Source organism: Centruroides vittatus, unplaced genomic scaffold (assembly GCF_030686945.1).
Source record: "Centruroides vittatus isolate TY-2023 unplaced genomic scaffold, ASM3068694v2 scaffold_1172, whole genome shotgun sequence".
NCBI classification, from domain to species: Eukaryota; Metazoa; Arthropoda; class Arachnida; order Scorpiones; family Buthidae; genus Centruroides; species Centruroides vittatus.
In genome coordinates, this window is record NW_027122672.1 from 1183961 (window position 1) to 1199182 (window position 15222).

Consider the following 15222-nt stretch of genomic DNA (forward strand, 5'->3'; position numbering starts at 1 on the left):
CCGATTTTGGGAATTTTTCATAGATGGTCAGGTCTTGTTCCTTGTCACCTGGCTTCTCCCATTACGAGCTAGTCAAATCACGATAGGTTGATAAAAAGACCATCTTAGTGCTCTTAGAATGGGGAGAGTCAAAAATAAAAAACAACAATCATGTGATGCAATGACAACCATTGATAATTCAACTTGCTCATTCACTTTTTAATTCAGTATAATATCGATATCTTTTGTCCGTATTCGTAGTACATGGGTAGTTGGTCACAGGTTTGTGCCCGACAAAACTACATGCCCAAGTGCAGTTTTCTGGCTATTCTTTAATGTCTAACACATGGGAGACCAGTTTCCCATGGAAAACTCACCCGGGGAGACATCACTTATGTGTTGTGTTGCCTTAAAGTCTGGCAAACCAAATTAAATCATAATACAGAATTATGGTTATCAATCGTTTCACTTTAAGTACACATAAGTGGCCACCCATTAATTTTTGAGTCACTTTTCACCACCACCCTGTTGTGTACTAAGTTGTAATTTTGGTAAACTCCTCCTCTTTAATTACGTATATCATGGACTTCCTGACTTGAAGAAATGACTTAGAAAATATTTGCATAACTTTTTAAACCGAGTTTATTCACGTGACTATTAACTTCCAGTCATGAATCGTGCGATCGTAAAGTCCCCCCTGCAGTTGGCGGGGAAACGGGAGGACGAAATAATGACGTCACAGGTAGATCGTGCATCGAAAGAGGTAACGTTATGACGTCACACGGCCGAGCCATATGGGCGTGGCCCACTGCGGAGGGACTTTACGATGGCACGTACTCCGGTAACACTTATTTTCAATGAAGGCTTAATGTATGAAGCAAAGTTATTTAATTATATCTTTAAGAAAAGATATACATAAATAAATAAATGCAATAATTTATATAAAAATTATTGTATTTATTTCCAAAAAAGTATCCAAGAGCTTTATTTATAATGCATTCGTTTGTTGTGTTTAGCACACGCGTGTTCGAAATACTAAAAATACCGGTTTGAGAAAATTTATCTAATTCAATTCTAAGTTTATTGATGCTTCTACTACTATTTAATATATATTATGGCGACTTCCTAAATGAATTTATTTTTTTTTTATTTAAATTAATCAATTTTAAAAACCTTGCCATAAATAATTTAGAAATTCAGTGTAAAGATAACTTTGTTTTATATATTTGAAACTTTGTTTCTTGTGTTTTTATTGTAATTTATTGTTATATTTTAAAGCATGAGGTTAAATACAAGGCAAAGACACAAAGCATGAAGTTGTCTTCCCTTTTCACAAATACAAGTTATACAATTTCATGCTTTAAGGCTTTGCCTTGTATTTATGTAATAAAAATAAATACATTTTTCTGCAATGACTGTAAACTAATCTTAATTACGCAGGTTTTACGTTATCATCATCACTTTAAAATTAATTAATTAAATTGACTTAACATGGAAGATTTTTTGATTTAAAACCAATGTGCCAGGCAATAGTGCGTTATACTTTCATGGAGTCCAGGCAAATTTGAATTAGGGGACCTATGTACTTATAACGTTTTATTTCGAGGAAAATATTTTCTTATAAAACATTGATTTGGGGGCTCCTGTTGGTGGGTACCCCAGGCAATTAATCTTTTTACCCATAGGTTAACGCGCCAATGGTTTGCTCTGGGTAACAGAGTCTAATTGCGTCATTTTTCATTATGGATTTGGCTTGAGCCGAGCGGGTGGTGAGACGGAGTCCGACACATCGAAATGGATCACCCATGAAAATTTTCGAGGTTCCCCATCGGACTCGAGCCCGGATACTCCAGAGCAACAAACTAACGCCTTTAAAATCACGGCCGTCATAAATTTGTCATTAGCGAGGTTGAGGCCGAAGTTTTAAATGCGAAAACGTGTACGTCGGACGTTCAGCGCCGCTTTCTTGTAAACCTTGAAGTTTGACAATGGCGTTTGGAATGTCGAGCATGATTCCACTGACTATCCAAACGCCATTGTCAACCTTCTAGGCTTACAGGAAAGCGGTGCTGAACGTCCGACGTACACGTTTTCGCATTTAAAACTTCGGGCTCAACCTCGCTATTATAAATGAAGAATGGAGTCTCGCTCCAGCAATGTATAGATTCCAGATTCGAACCCGAATCATTTTGACAGTAGTTAATTTTGTGACGCTTCTATCCGCATAACATTTCGCTTAAAATTCTTTTAATTTGAATTATATACAGATTAATATCTTGAATTATGCGCTATTTATTTTATGTAAATTGTTACAATTTATAAATAAAATGAAACGTAGAACTTTGCCGAATTTATCAAACCGGTCTTCTTTAATTAATATTTCAAATGCAGCCGTACATAAATATGAGCAAATGAAATATTACGAAAGAAGAAAACATTAAAATAATTTCTGGTAAATTAATGTTATAATTTTCTTCTAAGTTTAATAAACTCATACTTTTTAAGCTAAACATTATACCATCTGTTTTATATTTAAAATAAAAATTAATGTTATTCCCAATGGCGTAGCTGGCTACGTGTATATAAATGTGTATATATATATTATATTGTGTTATCTATATTATAAAAATTTAAAATTTTTTAAATTCGATTATTCAGAATAATAATAAAATTTTATACAATAAATAAATAAATAAATTATAAAATAATTTGGGTTTTTTTTTTGTAATAGACATCGACCATAACAAGAAAGTGAAAGTTTAATATTAAGCATTTTCATTTAATACTCAATGTAAATATTTTGTTTTAAAGCATAAATTTATATTAATTTTACATTTATTACGTAGTAAAACGTTATCCATTTAATTTTATAAAATTGAATTAAAAAATAAAAATAAAAATTAAATAATGATTTTATAAACCAATATGGATTGAATTCGTCCGTTAGGAGGCGTGCGGTAGGCGTAAATTTATTGTATGTCGATGACGGCGGAGAAGTTATAAATTTATTATTAATATTTATCGTTAATTTAAGAATTGTTCTCTTATTTTCAGTAGTGTAAGTATGAGTATAGCCGCTACCATCCCAAATCATGGCGATAGATTTCACGTTACAGGTAAATACAAGTTTTTCCCCGACTTTTTTAAGTAAGATATCGATCACGTTAGGCCTATTTACTGATTTCAAAATGGATTAATTTTTTAATTTTTTTTTAATTCAAATAAGATCGTTTTATAAAATAGTAACGTTATTAAGAATTAAGTATTTATAGCTAAAAAAAAATTATATATAAATCTTAAATAAAGTAAGATGTAAATTTTAATTAATTTAACATAGGAATATGTTTTTCGTGTAATTAATTATTAAGTAGAAGTTACTTCTGAGTAATTTGTATCAATGTATACATATGTACAGTACACATACAACAAAAATGTGTGTGTATGGGTGTATACAATGACAAACAAATTACATAAAAGTGATGATCACTTTTATGTAATTTATTTGTCAATGTATACACCCATACACATATTTTTGTTGTATGTGTATATGTGTATGCATTCACACAGAATACATAAAAGTGTGTTTTATGTCAATATACCGTATTTTACGGACTATAAGACGCACTTTTTTCTTCAAAAAATTGCCTCCAAAATTCAGGCGCGTCTTATAGTCCGTAGCGTCTTATAGGTTTTTTTTTTTTTTTTTTTTTTTTAAATTGCTTAAAAATTAAGGTGCGTTTTATAGTCTGTAGCGTCTTATAGTCCGTAAAATACGGTATACATGCACATACACATAAAAACACAAATTATATAAAAGTACCTGTAATGACTTAAAAACTAAAATATACTTAAACCAACTTTAAATAAGGTAATATTTAATGTTCCTGCTTATTTATTTAATGCCTAATATAATTATCACGCCGATTACGATCGTAATCGGTAATTCTTTTTATGTATCCTTGTTCTGATTTTAAAGTTATATTGCAATTTTTAATAAATTGCAGGAATATTTAACTTTTTTTTCCTATTTAAACATATCCTTTTGAATGAGTTATATTTCCTTTTTATTAGTGAATCATTTCCTTTATTATTCCTTGTTGTATTATTATTTTTTTTTTAATCTAATTCTAAAGAAATAAAATATTTGCTTTTGTTATCTCAATTTTTAATATATGTTTTATACGTTACATAGATACATGTAGTTTGTTGATGAATTAGTGAAATTTCTTAAATACTTAATAGCTTATGAAAATAATTTAATTTGGTATTTGTCTTAGTGTTTTAATATTTTTAAGGATTAAAATTTTATTTGGTTAACGTTACCTATGGTAGCGAACATGGCGGCTCGTCTCTGAAACAGTGGGGATGCACGGTCTAACCTAACCTAACCTAGTCTAATAAATTACCATAATTATTGCCAATCAAATTATTAGAATAGGGGTAATTTATTAGAATAGGTTAGGTTAGAACTTGCGTCCCCACTGTTTCAGAGACGAGTCGCCATGTTCGCTACCATAGGTAACATTAACCTTTCATTCAAATTATTTTTTCTGATGAGTGAAGTGTTTTAGATTTGATGACTGAATGTCCAAACAGTTAAAGATATCATCCTCTACTACTCCATGGAACCCAGAAATGATTCCCACTGTAAAAAAAACCCTGAGAATTTTTTAGGGGTAGTTTGTCAAGGATATGTTGGGTCTCATCCCTCACCACTTTGCCATACCATCTATTATGGGCTTGGCTAAACTCCACAATGGTCTTAATTAAAAATGCCTCTTAGATTGGAAAGAAAAGATTTTGAAAAAAAAAAATTATATTTAAAATTTTTTTTAATTTGAAGTTTTGATATACTGTTTTTGATTAGTTTGAATGATTTTTATAAATATTAATAGTATACTTTTGTGTTTGGTTTTGTAGAAGTGCTTACAATCTACAATTTATAGATTGCAATTTGGATAAATTGTATTTTATAAATTACAGTTTTGTGACTGAACAATGAGTATATCATAAATTCATATATATGATTATATATTCATTGTTTATATATCATCATATAAATATAAATTCTTTTTTCTTTATTTATTATCAATAACAATAAATTTTTCAGTTTATGATTAATCAAATTAACTGAATTTAAAATTTCTCCTTTGAATTTACAGCAAAATACTTTCATTAAGCATTAAAAAAAAACATGTATGTGTGTATTATCATTATTATTAACTATATATAACTATCTTCAACAAGAAAGTTCCAAATCTTTTATTTCCATAGTAACCAAACATCAACAAAAAATCATTGATATCTTGCAGTATATCCAAAAATAAAATGACTTTTTAATATAATATAACATGATCACAATCTACAATTACAATGTCAAAACTCGTAACTTAAATATAATAATATAATATTATAATAAGCTTCTACTGTTAAATTTGTAATGCATAACCATTAATCTCTCAATTACAAAAATATAAGTTTAGTGATAAACTAAGTAATAATCATGATTTTGATTATGTGAAGATATTGTATTTACTAGATTGACATATATTACATTTTGTAACTGTTTTATATGTTTATTTTTTTGTCTTGATTATTAATTTCTAAAGCAAATTACTTCCAATTTATGTATATGTATATGTATCTGCAATATTTTTTCTTTTTTTTTCCAATTACTTATTCATTATTACACTATAGCGCAGCTGTGGAGTTTGAAGTTGGAAGCAACTTTGGGTGGAGTCAGAATTGGTACATTTTTACCAACTCCTATATCTTAAGAAATAGAATCTTAAAACGAAAAGTATTTGAATATTTTCATACCAAATCATTATTTTTTAATTTTAAATATATAATTTCTGTTCTTAATAGAGTAATCCTTCATTATATCGTATGTATCAGGAGAGAAACTACCTGAGCATTACATCAGATGGTGCAATACAGCCAATGTATCTATCCACTTGTTTTGTCTATTCAATCTCTGTGCCAATTGCTTTTTTGTGTGTTGTATTTCACACAATGGTAGTTTTAAGGTCATTAAATAGAGTAAAGTAATATTTCTTTGCCAGTAGAAATTCAATGGTAAGAGGGTTTTTTAAAAAAATTATTGGCTAAAGTGCTTTTTGTATTTGGAAGACAAGTAAAAAAAGCAAAAGGAGCTTGATATAATCAAGTGAACAATATAACTAGGATCCTCTATAATCAAAATGTGAATTTTCATTATTGTAATATCATTAAATTGTGAAAATAAATGAAAGAAACCTTAAAGATATAGCTACAATAACCATTAGACTTGTATTTAAATGTAAATTTATAAGTCTAAAAAGTAGCCTGATGATTCATGTGGTGGTGATGAAATGTCTTATGCTAACATCTGTCATTTAAGTAGGTTTACTATTATTAATACATATCAAGCTTTTATGAAGGAGCTGGAGTCAAACAGAAATTTAAAAATGAAGGAGTCAGAGTTGTAGGTTATATGGGCTGATTCTACAGTCCTGCGTTATAAGAGAACAAAAAGCAAGAAAAAAAATATTATTAAATGTTATAAAGGTTTTTGTAAATTTGGAAAGAATAATAAGAGTACTGCAATCAGTTATTTGATTATAATTTATGCTTAGTTATAAAAGTTATGATGGATTTAGAATGTGAGTATAAAAGTATCCATTGAATTTCGAATAGAACTTTTGGAAGAATGTAATTGGCGATTTATAACTGCATGTGAATTAAAATGAGCATGTGACATTACTTGTCATGTGCTCACTCATACATACATATATAATCATAAACTAACAATTAATGCCAATTGTTAGAATATTAATGTTAATGTATATATTCATTTCTAGGTCTCTTTCTAGTTAACAATAAAAACTTTCACTTCGTTACGAACCTGTTATTGGTGTGCTTTGTGAAAATACAGTTCAATGCGTATTTCCTGAGTGTTTTATCTTATATTTTTTAATGTATATAGTTTAAAAAGTATTAATATGTTTATTGTTTAGTTAAAATAAAATGTTATCAGATACACTCATAGTATAACACAGTGCAGAATCTTGGTATTGTTTTTATTTGGATTAATAAGAAGAGAAACATCTCTAAATTTTTGGAAACAGACATTTTGTTTAGTTCAATACTGGTAAAAAAAGGTTTTGTTTGTGACAGTTCATTTCTCACTCCAATATTTCTGATTAGAAGACTGTTATTTTACTTAAATTTTCACATTTGATCACTGAAATTTTTTTTCCAGTAGAAGACAGAAGTTGCTGTTGATAATTTAGCTTACAACTGAAAATCTAATTACAAAAGTGGCAAATTCCTTTGTTGTTTAGATAAGAAAGTTTATTAATAAAAATTAGGGTTTCTCAAGTGGGATCCTGGTTGTTTTTTTAACCCGGGAAATCCCGCAAACTTCTTAAAAATTCACTTTTTTCTTATTTTGTGTTAAGGTTGAGGAAATTTTGCAAATAGAAAGTATAATTAATTCATAAACTGTCAGAATTCATTTGTATTTATTAATTTTAAACCTTCTTATTAGTTTTTTAAATTTTTGCTTGTTATAGAATGTCACAAATGGTCAATAATCAATGTGTAGCTTATTTGTGGCAGGACTCTAAAAATTCTTTACTTGTCAGGACCTGTATTATCTGGAATAATTGTGCTTATGCTGTCTTAATTTTTAACCATGCCCAGTAGCTTCAATAACTGCGTAATGCCAGATTGTGCAAATTGGGCAAGGGTACAAACGAGTACAAAGTCTGCAAGTATGAAGTTTTTCTTCATAAACCTGATTATTAAAGACAGACAAACTGCTGAATTATCGGGCTATAAGCTTGATGTTTCCATTAAAGCAGCCAAGGTAGCCGAATCGAGAATACTCGAGAGCAAAAGAAGTACTACAATCTCGAAAACAAACTAGAAATCTTCCAGGCTACAGGAGAAAAAAAACACGTAACATCCATCTTCTCTTAAATGCATTAAAGACGATTCCACCCACATGGATTGAATCGGAAAGGGCATTCTCGGTAGTAGGACTTTTTATTAGTTAAATAAGAATCAGATCGAGTGATAGGAGTACTGACCATCTTTGCTATTTAAAATCTTATAAAAATTTACAATAATATTTTGTATTATGTTTTATTTAAATAACAAAAATTACTTTCTAACTTAGAAGTTTGATCTTAGTTCATTTTTTTCTTTAAATTTTCAACTCAATTCAAAGGCATCTTTGTTGTAAGCATTTTCCAACAAACTTTAATAAATTTCTTTTATTTGTGAAAATTTCTATGTAATTCAAAGGTAATTTTTAATATATATCTTACACAGCATTATTATGATTTTGGAGGTTGCGGAATGTATTAAATTACTTTTAAAACTAAAAAATAATTGTATCATTTGATTTCAAGATATTTTGTATATCTTAAAAATAATTAATTCTATCCCGGGAAACTGTTCACTTTTATCGTGGAATCCGGGACAAGCAAAAGACCAGGAAATGAGAAACCGTAATAAAAATGAATGGACCAAGTCAGTTTAATACTAAGTTTAAAATTAATTTTATTTCACGTGAAAAATAATTTCTATTATAAATTGAATCAGAGTTTTTTTGTTGTTGTTATATATGAATTTAAATTGCTTCTAATCAATGATGAAGAGAAAGTTTATTTAAATTTGAACATTTTTTAATGTACACTTTTAGAAAATTGATCGGAATGGTCTAAAGATGCTTAAGAACAGAAATATCTTAACTTTAATTAAAAAAAGTATGTGAATTATTTATGAATCATTTTTAAAAGTAGACTATATAATAAAGGAAAACATTATTCTTATTTACAAAATCAAAATTGTTTTGTATTTCAGATAATAATAATCGTCAAAATAAATATTTTACGAAGATAGTTAAAATTTTGTTTTGAAAAATATAATTGAGTTTAAAGTTTAATAATTTAAAAAGATAAAATAATGATAAACTTGTGATAAATATGAAATTTTATCATCCATGGCCTTTACAATTTATTTTAAAAAAATAATGAAATTGTGTATGCTTTCTATTTGATAAATATTAATTTTGTTAATATCAAATTGATATGATAATCAAATAGGTAATACATGATATCTCATTTCAAATAGAATTGTGTAATGTGATATGATATAATTAACAATGATACTGATACATTTTTAGAATTTTAAGAAAATTATGTGATTATCTCCACAATATTTAAATTTGAAGGATTAAATACTTATAAATTTCTTAAATAAGCATAAACCTTTTACATCATAACCTTCAATATATATATATAGAAAGCAAAAGTTTGTTTGATGTCACCATGATATGCATTATCAAGAATATGTTTTCCAATGTATTAAACATGAATAGGTAAGTCATATTTTACATTGGCATTTTACAAAGGTATTTTTTTTTCTTTAACGAGGAAGTTTTTGACAAATTTTTTCTTTCCTCTCTAATTTTAACTGCCTAAATATATGAAAAATTAAGATTGTATTTTTTTTTTAATAGAAGAAATAATTTATTGTTGAAGCTTGTTAAATACACTTTAATACACACTTGTTAAATACAAATATTAAAATATTTATTTGTTTAACAGTACATCAATTTTATATGGAAATAGTCCTTTGAAAATGTATTAATCTTACTATGAAGAATTATTTTATTACTTCAATGAACTATAAAGCTTAAATTTATATATTTAGAACTATAAAAGGCATTTCACACAAGTTACAAGTGTATTTATCTCATCTTTGCTAAATTTACTGAAACCTGTTAATACAGAAAGCAATATTTCATTTCTGTATTACAGTAGAGCGTCGATAAGTGGAACATCGGTAAGTGGAATGGCCGGAAAGTGGAACGATTTTCAGTCGGACTGTGTCGTGCTGAATCGAATGTTTTTGATACTAAATTTACTTCTAAAGTATAATTTTCATGTTTTTTATATTCTTTAATATATTTATTTTGTTTGTACAAAATGCAGAAATAATTTTTAACGATACGATAGCCTCGATGATTATTATAAAAATTTTCGTTAGGCTTAAAATCGACGAAAATTCAACAGGAAGCGATACGCAACGGAGAAAAATTTGAACATCGGACAGGTTAATGTATTTTTTCGTACAAAGTCGGAAACTGAAACAAATCATTAACTGGAAGGACCCCAGTCCCCAATTGGTTCCACTTATCGACGCTCTACTGTATTATCCTATATTATTAGTTCAGATTATATGTAAAAAATTTGATTTTACATTTTTTTTAACTTAAACTTCCTAATCAATAAATTGTAATTTAGAAAAAATTAAAAATACAAGATGTAGGGTAGATGTACCAGTTTTGGCCAGTGTACCAGTTCTGGCCAGAAAACAAATTTAACTTAAAAATATAATCACCACATATTCAAATCTGTCCAATGAAACAAACTTTTATTGTTAACTGTTCACACAGTTAACAATAAAAGTTTGTTTCATTTGTGATTATATTTTTAAGTTAAATTTGTTTTCTGGCCAGAACTGGTACATCTACCCTATTTAGTTCAGACATTTTACTAAATGTCTAAACTACATTTTTCAACCGAAAAAACATCTTCAGAAACATTTTTACTTATACATGAATTTTATACATTTAATTACCATTGAATACGTAAGCTGTTTTGTTTTGTGTGACCCGAACTATGAAAAAGTGGATAATCTGCAAAATCTTATTTTAGTTTAAATGCAGTGGTATTTGACCAATCTATTGTATGGTATATTTCCTATTTTACTATGATAACTTATTTCTAAAAATATATCACCTTGAAGTTTTTTGTTGTTTGAAATTCAGACATTTTTCTGTTGTTTATAGTTTTTCAATTGTTTTTGTTAATGTTCATTTCTTAATTTTTTCCACTTTTTATTCTTCATCATTAGATAAAAATTGAAATGTGGTAATTAGAGCTAGAGATCTTGGATTATCTTCATTGATAAAAGCATTCGATTTTCTACAAAATTCACTGTAAACTTCAATATTAGTACCTTGACACATTAACCATCTTTTAGTTGTCCAAGTCAGATACATTTGCACACTCACAGTATATATATATATATAAAATATAATATAATGGATTTCTTGATTCTGTAAAATAACTGTTTCTTGTTGAATATTCACCTTTTTGGGAAATTGTTTTCAGCTTCAGAACAACTTGAAGCAAATAAATATACAGTTTAACCTTAATATATTCTCCTCCTATAAAGCACTACTCTCATGAAATCTGGAATATTATTCAAACTATGCAACTTCTGCATACTGGACTAGTACAATTGTGCCACCTAACTTACTACGCTGGTCTTGGGATTTAGGTGTATATTTAATTTACATACAGGTCACTTATTGTGCTGGTCAAATACATGGCAAGCTTAATTGTTTGTATGTGGAAGCAAAGATCAGAAAGATGATCTACTGGCATAATTGGAATGCATTTGTGTGGTATGTAAAAATTGCATGATTTGAATTCTATTCGAAGTTGTTATTTTTTGAATTTGTTCTTAATTGCTACATTTAATGAAATAGCAACATTGTGTTGCTCTAATTCTAAAATTATAGTAATTAAAATTCTGCAAGTATAAATTAACAACATAAAAAAAACCAACAATATCAATAATTGAATTTTTGTACTGTTTGCTTATGTATAAATTGTTGCTATGGATGCAACAAGAAAACAAGTTTGTATATAGAAATGTTCAATCTTAAGAATTTAAAATGATTAAATTTTAATGTTTGATGATATTAAAATATTTTAATCAATACAGTATAAAAATTTACTGGTATATATTTTTATAATGTATATTGCTAGAAGAGAAATACATCTAAGACCTTGTTCACATGGCACTAAATCTTTTTTTCTCTTAAATTGGAACTGCCAGTGGCAATGTAATTGGTGGGTATATTCACATTCACTGATCATATATGGTAAAATTACCTATTTGGTCAATTTTGACATTCAGTTTTTACAAGAAATCAAATGCAGTTGCACAGCAACACAACTGGCACAGTGGCATTTATATTGGAGTGGAAGTGGTTTGGTTTTTTTATTGAAAGGAACCATAGTTGGCTCTAAACTTTTTCTTTATTCAGTTTAAAGAGTGACAGTGCCAATTTTGTTGTTTTTTCTCTTGGTACCATCGCCATTATTGGAAAGACAAGACATTATTAGAAATGTATTCAAGTTTATCTTATGCAAAACTAAACAAATAGAGCAAACTAACTAATAAGGTGGAAGGAAACAGAATGAGTTGGACGTATGGAAAAATAACTAAACAAAATGAATATAGCATTTGGTTGTTATTGAATGAATAAATTCACTGCTACAGGAAAAAAAAACTACAAGCAAACTAACTGTAATGAACACAATATTTGAACTTAATGCAATATTTGGATAAAGTTTCAGTTGCACTCATTACATTAACCAAAGTCATTAAAATGAAAACTGCTCTCTTATTCTATACACAGCAAAGCATATTTCCTGTTCTATGATGAATTGTTTGTATTTTACATGTAATGAAATAGAAATGCATCTTACAATTGAGGGTGTCTTATATTTGCAAGAATCAGCAGTAATTATAATAAACAATTTGGCACATTATGCACCAATACTGTGCATTTATACTGCTCAATAATTACATCAGTTCAAATGAGCTTTTCTCGTAGCAAGCATTTTAACTTAAATTCCTTTTTAATGTTTAAAATGTTTCCAAGATGATTTGATTCTGTATTAAATTGAAAAGGTTCTGTGATATGTAGAAGAGAATGGAAATAAATCAAACATTATCTACTCAATTGTATTTGTTTTGTTACAAAACTTAATAAAATTGATTGCCTTTAATAATTTCCTCTTCGTAAAAAAATCTCAAAATTTAATTTCTTAGTCATAATATATCAAAAAATTTTTACTGGATTTAAGGGTTTTTTTGTTATTTATTTTAGTTTTTTCATTTTTTTCACGGTATGTCTTAGATCTGAAGAAATATAGGATGCCATTTGTTGTCTAATATGACTGGAGAGTCAACAGTTTAAGGACTTAAATGACTTTACATTTCATAATTATTTTTACTTTTCTAGTTATAGAATGTAGGGAAAAGTATGGTGATCTATCAAATTTGATTCTTCCCAGTTGGTGCCTTTTTTTGTATCATATATCAGGATTGGATGAACCTAAAAGTTTGAAATTTTGGTAAGGTTATTATTTCTATATATGGAGCGCTGTAAATATTTTCTTTTTGTCTTTTGAATAAAGACGGGAAAAAAAGAATAGCTACAATTGTGTAATTATCATTAGACAACCAGCACATTGCTAATTAGTTAAATTAGCCTAATGAATTACTTGTCAGTGATGAAATGGTAGATAATATATGTTATACAGTAAATACTAAGGAGTTGGTGTTGAAGTCAGCAAGCTGAAAATATCAACTCTGGAGTCAGCGTTGGCTCACCAAAAAAAAAAAAAACAAAAAAACTTCTGCTGACTCCCTCGGTCCTGGTGTCTAGCTCAATATGTTTATGGATCAGAGCAGTTGATAACTTTTCTTAAGTGTCCTAATTTTATTGATCTTTAATATATCTTATACATGATACAGTTCTTTTTAGCATCCATTTATTGGATATATAAGTTTTTTATTTTTAGTAAACTGTATTGAAATAAAAAGAGACTTTCATAACTAGAGATGATTGATAGTCTTGCTTAAAATCTTACATTTATTATTATTATCTTTTCTCCTCCATTTTTGTTTAGTCTCTTCATTTGACAAATCTTTATGTCTAAGCAGGTTTAGTCAAAAATTGTGAGCATTTTTATTATTATTTTTTCAAGGTTCTACATAAACCCAAGATACAAAACAATTTTGAACTTTGAAAGAATTTTTGTAAAGTGAGAGGGTAAGACAATTCGCTGAAAATTATTTTATTTTGTTGTCTCTAAATCTGTATAATTTGCCTTTTCATCTGTCTTATGCCTATTACAATGTGATTTAAAATTATCTTTAAGATAGAAAATGTCTGCATGATATACTTATCTCTTCCACAATGTGACATACAAGTGATTCTGGTAATCACTCACATATGTATGCATATATATTTTTAAAATAAACCTTTGCGAAAAATGAGGCAATTTTTAGTAATTCTATCACAGATGTTTGTAGGATTTTATGTCTGACTGTAAATGATATATTAATGCAAATATTTAGAAAATGATTTGAATAGTTTTGAATGTTCCATACAAGGAGTGACCAAATGTACTGTAAATATTATAATAATAATTTTTTTAGAATTAGATCCTAAACACTGGAGTTTTTTGAGAAGAAATGTTCAGATTAATTGAAAACAAAAAATTTTGTTAGTTGGAAGTGAAAGACACAATTCCAAAATCTGTTTTTTCTAGACCATAATTTAATGCATTAAGTGACACAAGTGGATTTTTGTGGTAATAATTTTTTAAAATGTTCAAGTCTTATTTATAGATCAAAAACATTTGTAATATTCTTATATTAAAGTTTGTTGCTGGAGATATTTAAGCTTCTTTTGTGTGTTTGTGTTGTATATCTTCCAACCTATTGAAAATTTTTGAATAATGTTCAATTGTTTAAGATGTATCATATAATCAATTTTTGTATTTTTCCAAATGAAGTGATAGATTTCTTGCAGTTTCTTTATAAGTAAGAATGGCCTTTTCCATCAGAAATGTCACATTGTCCATTATTGTTTGAAAACAAGCATCTCCATGATAAACTTTCATACTTCTTTTATTATGACTGTTTTTAGTATTTGATATATATATATATTTATATATATATATATATCAAATACTAAAAACAGTCATATATATAGTTATATATAACAGTCATATATAAACAGTCATAATACTATATTTTTATATATATATATACAGTAGAGCATCGATTATCTGACTTAATTGGGGACTGGGGTTGGTCAGATAACCGAAAAGTATGAAAAAATACATTATTAGTATAGTGTATTAAGCCTGGTTTAAATACTAGCTTCCCTTTCATGGTCGAGCCAGTGCTGCCAGCTAAAACATGCAAAAATTTAGCAAAAATAATATTAAAGTAGCCAAGACATAACCAAATATTGTAGCACCACATCACTAGTGGACATTTGAATTTGCCGACTAGAATGTGGTCGGTTAATCAGGGATTGGATAATCAATGCTCTACTGTGTATAATATATATATATATGTGTGTGTGTGTGT

General features: G+C 27.9%; 1 protein-coding gene across 3 annotated transcripts in view; it reads left to right on the plus strand.

Moving 5' to 3' along the window:
* The first annotated feature begins 790 nt into the window (after window positions 1-790).
* step (cytohesin steppke) overlaps window positions 791-15222 on the plus strand; it is a 78850-nt gene continuing 64418 nt past the window's right edge. For 2 of the 3 annotated variants that reach the window (XM_067284383.1, XM_067284384.1), the window contains exons 1-2: window positions 791-849; window positions 3034-3095. In XM_067284383.1, coding sequence (XP_067140484.1) covers window positions 806-849; window positions 3034-3095 — 106 coding nt within the window. In that variant the 5' untranslated portion in view covers window positions 791-805. Of the gene's footprint in view, window positions 850-2884; window positions 2954-3033; window positions 3096-15222 lie in introns of those variants that run through there. The other variant, XM_067284385.1, reaches the window with a different exon arrangement.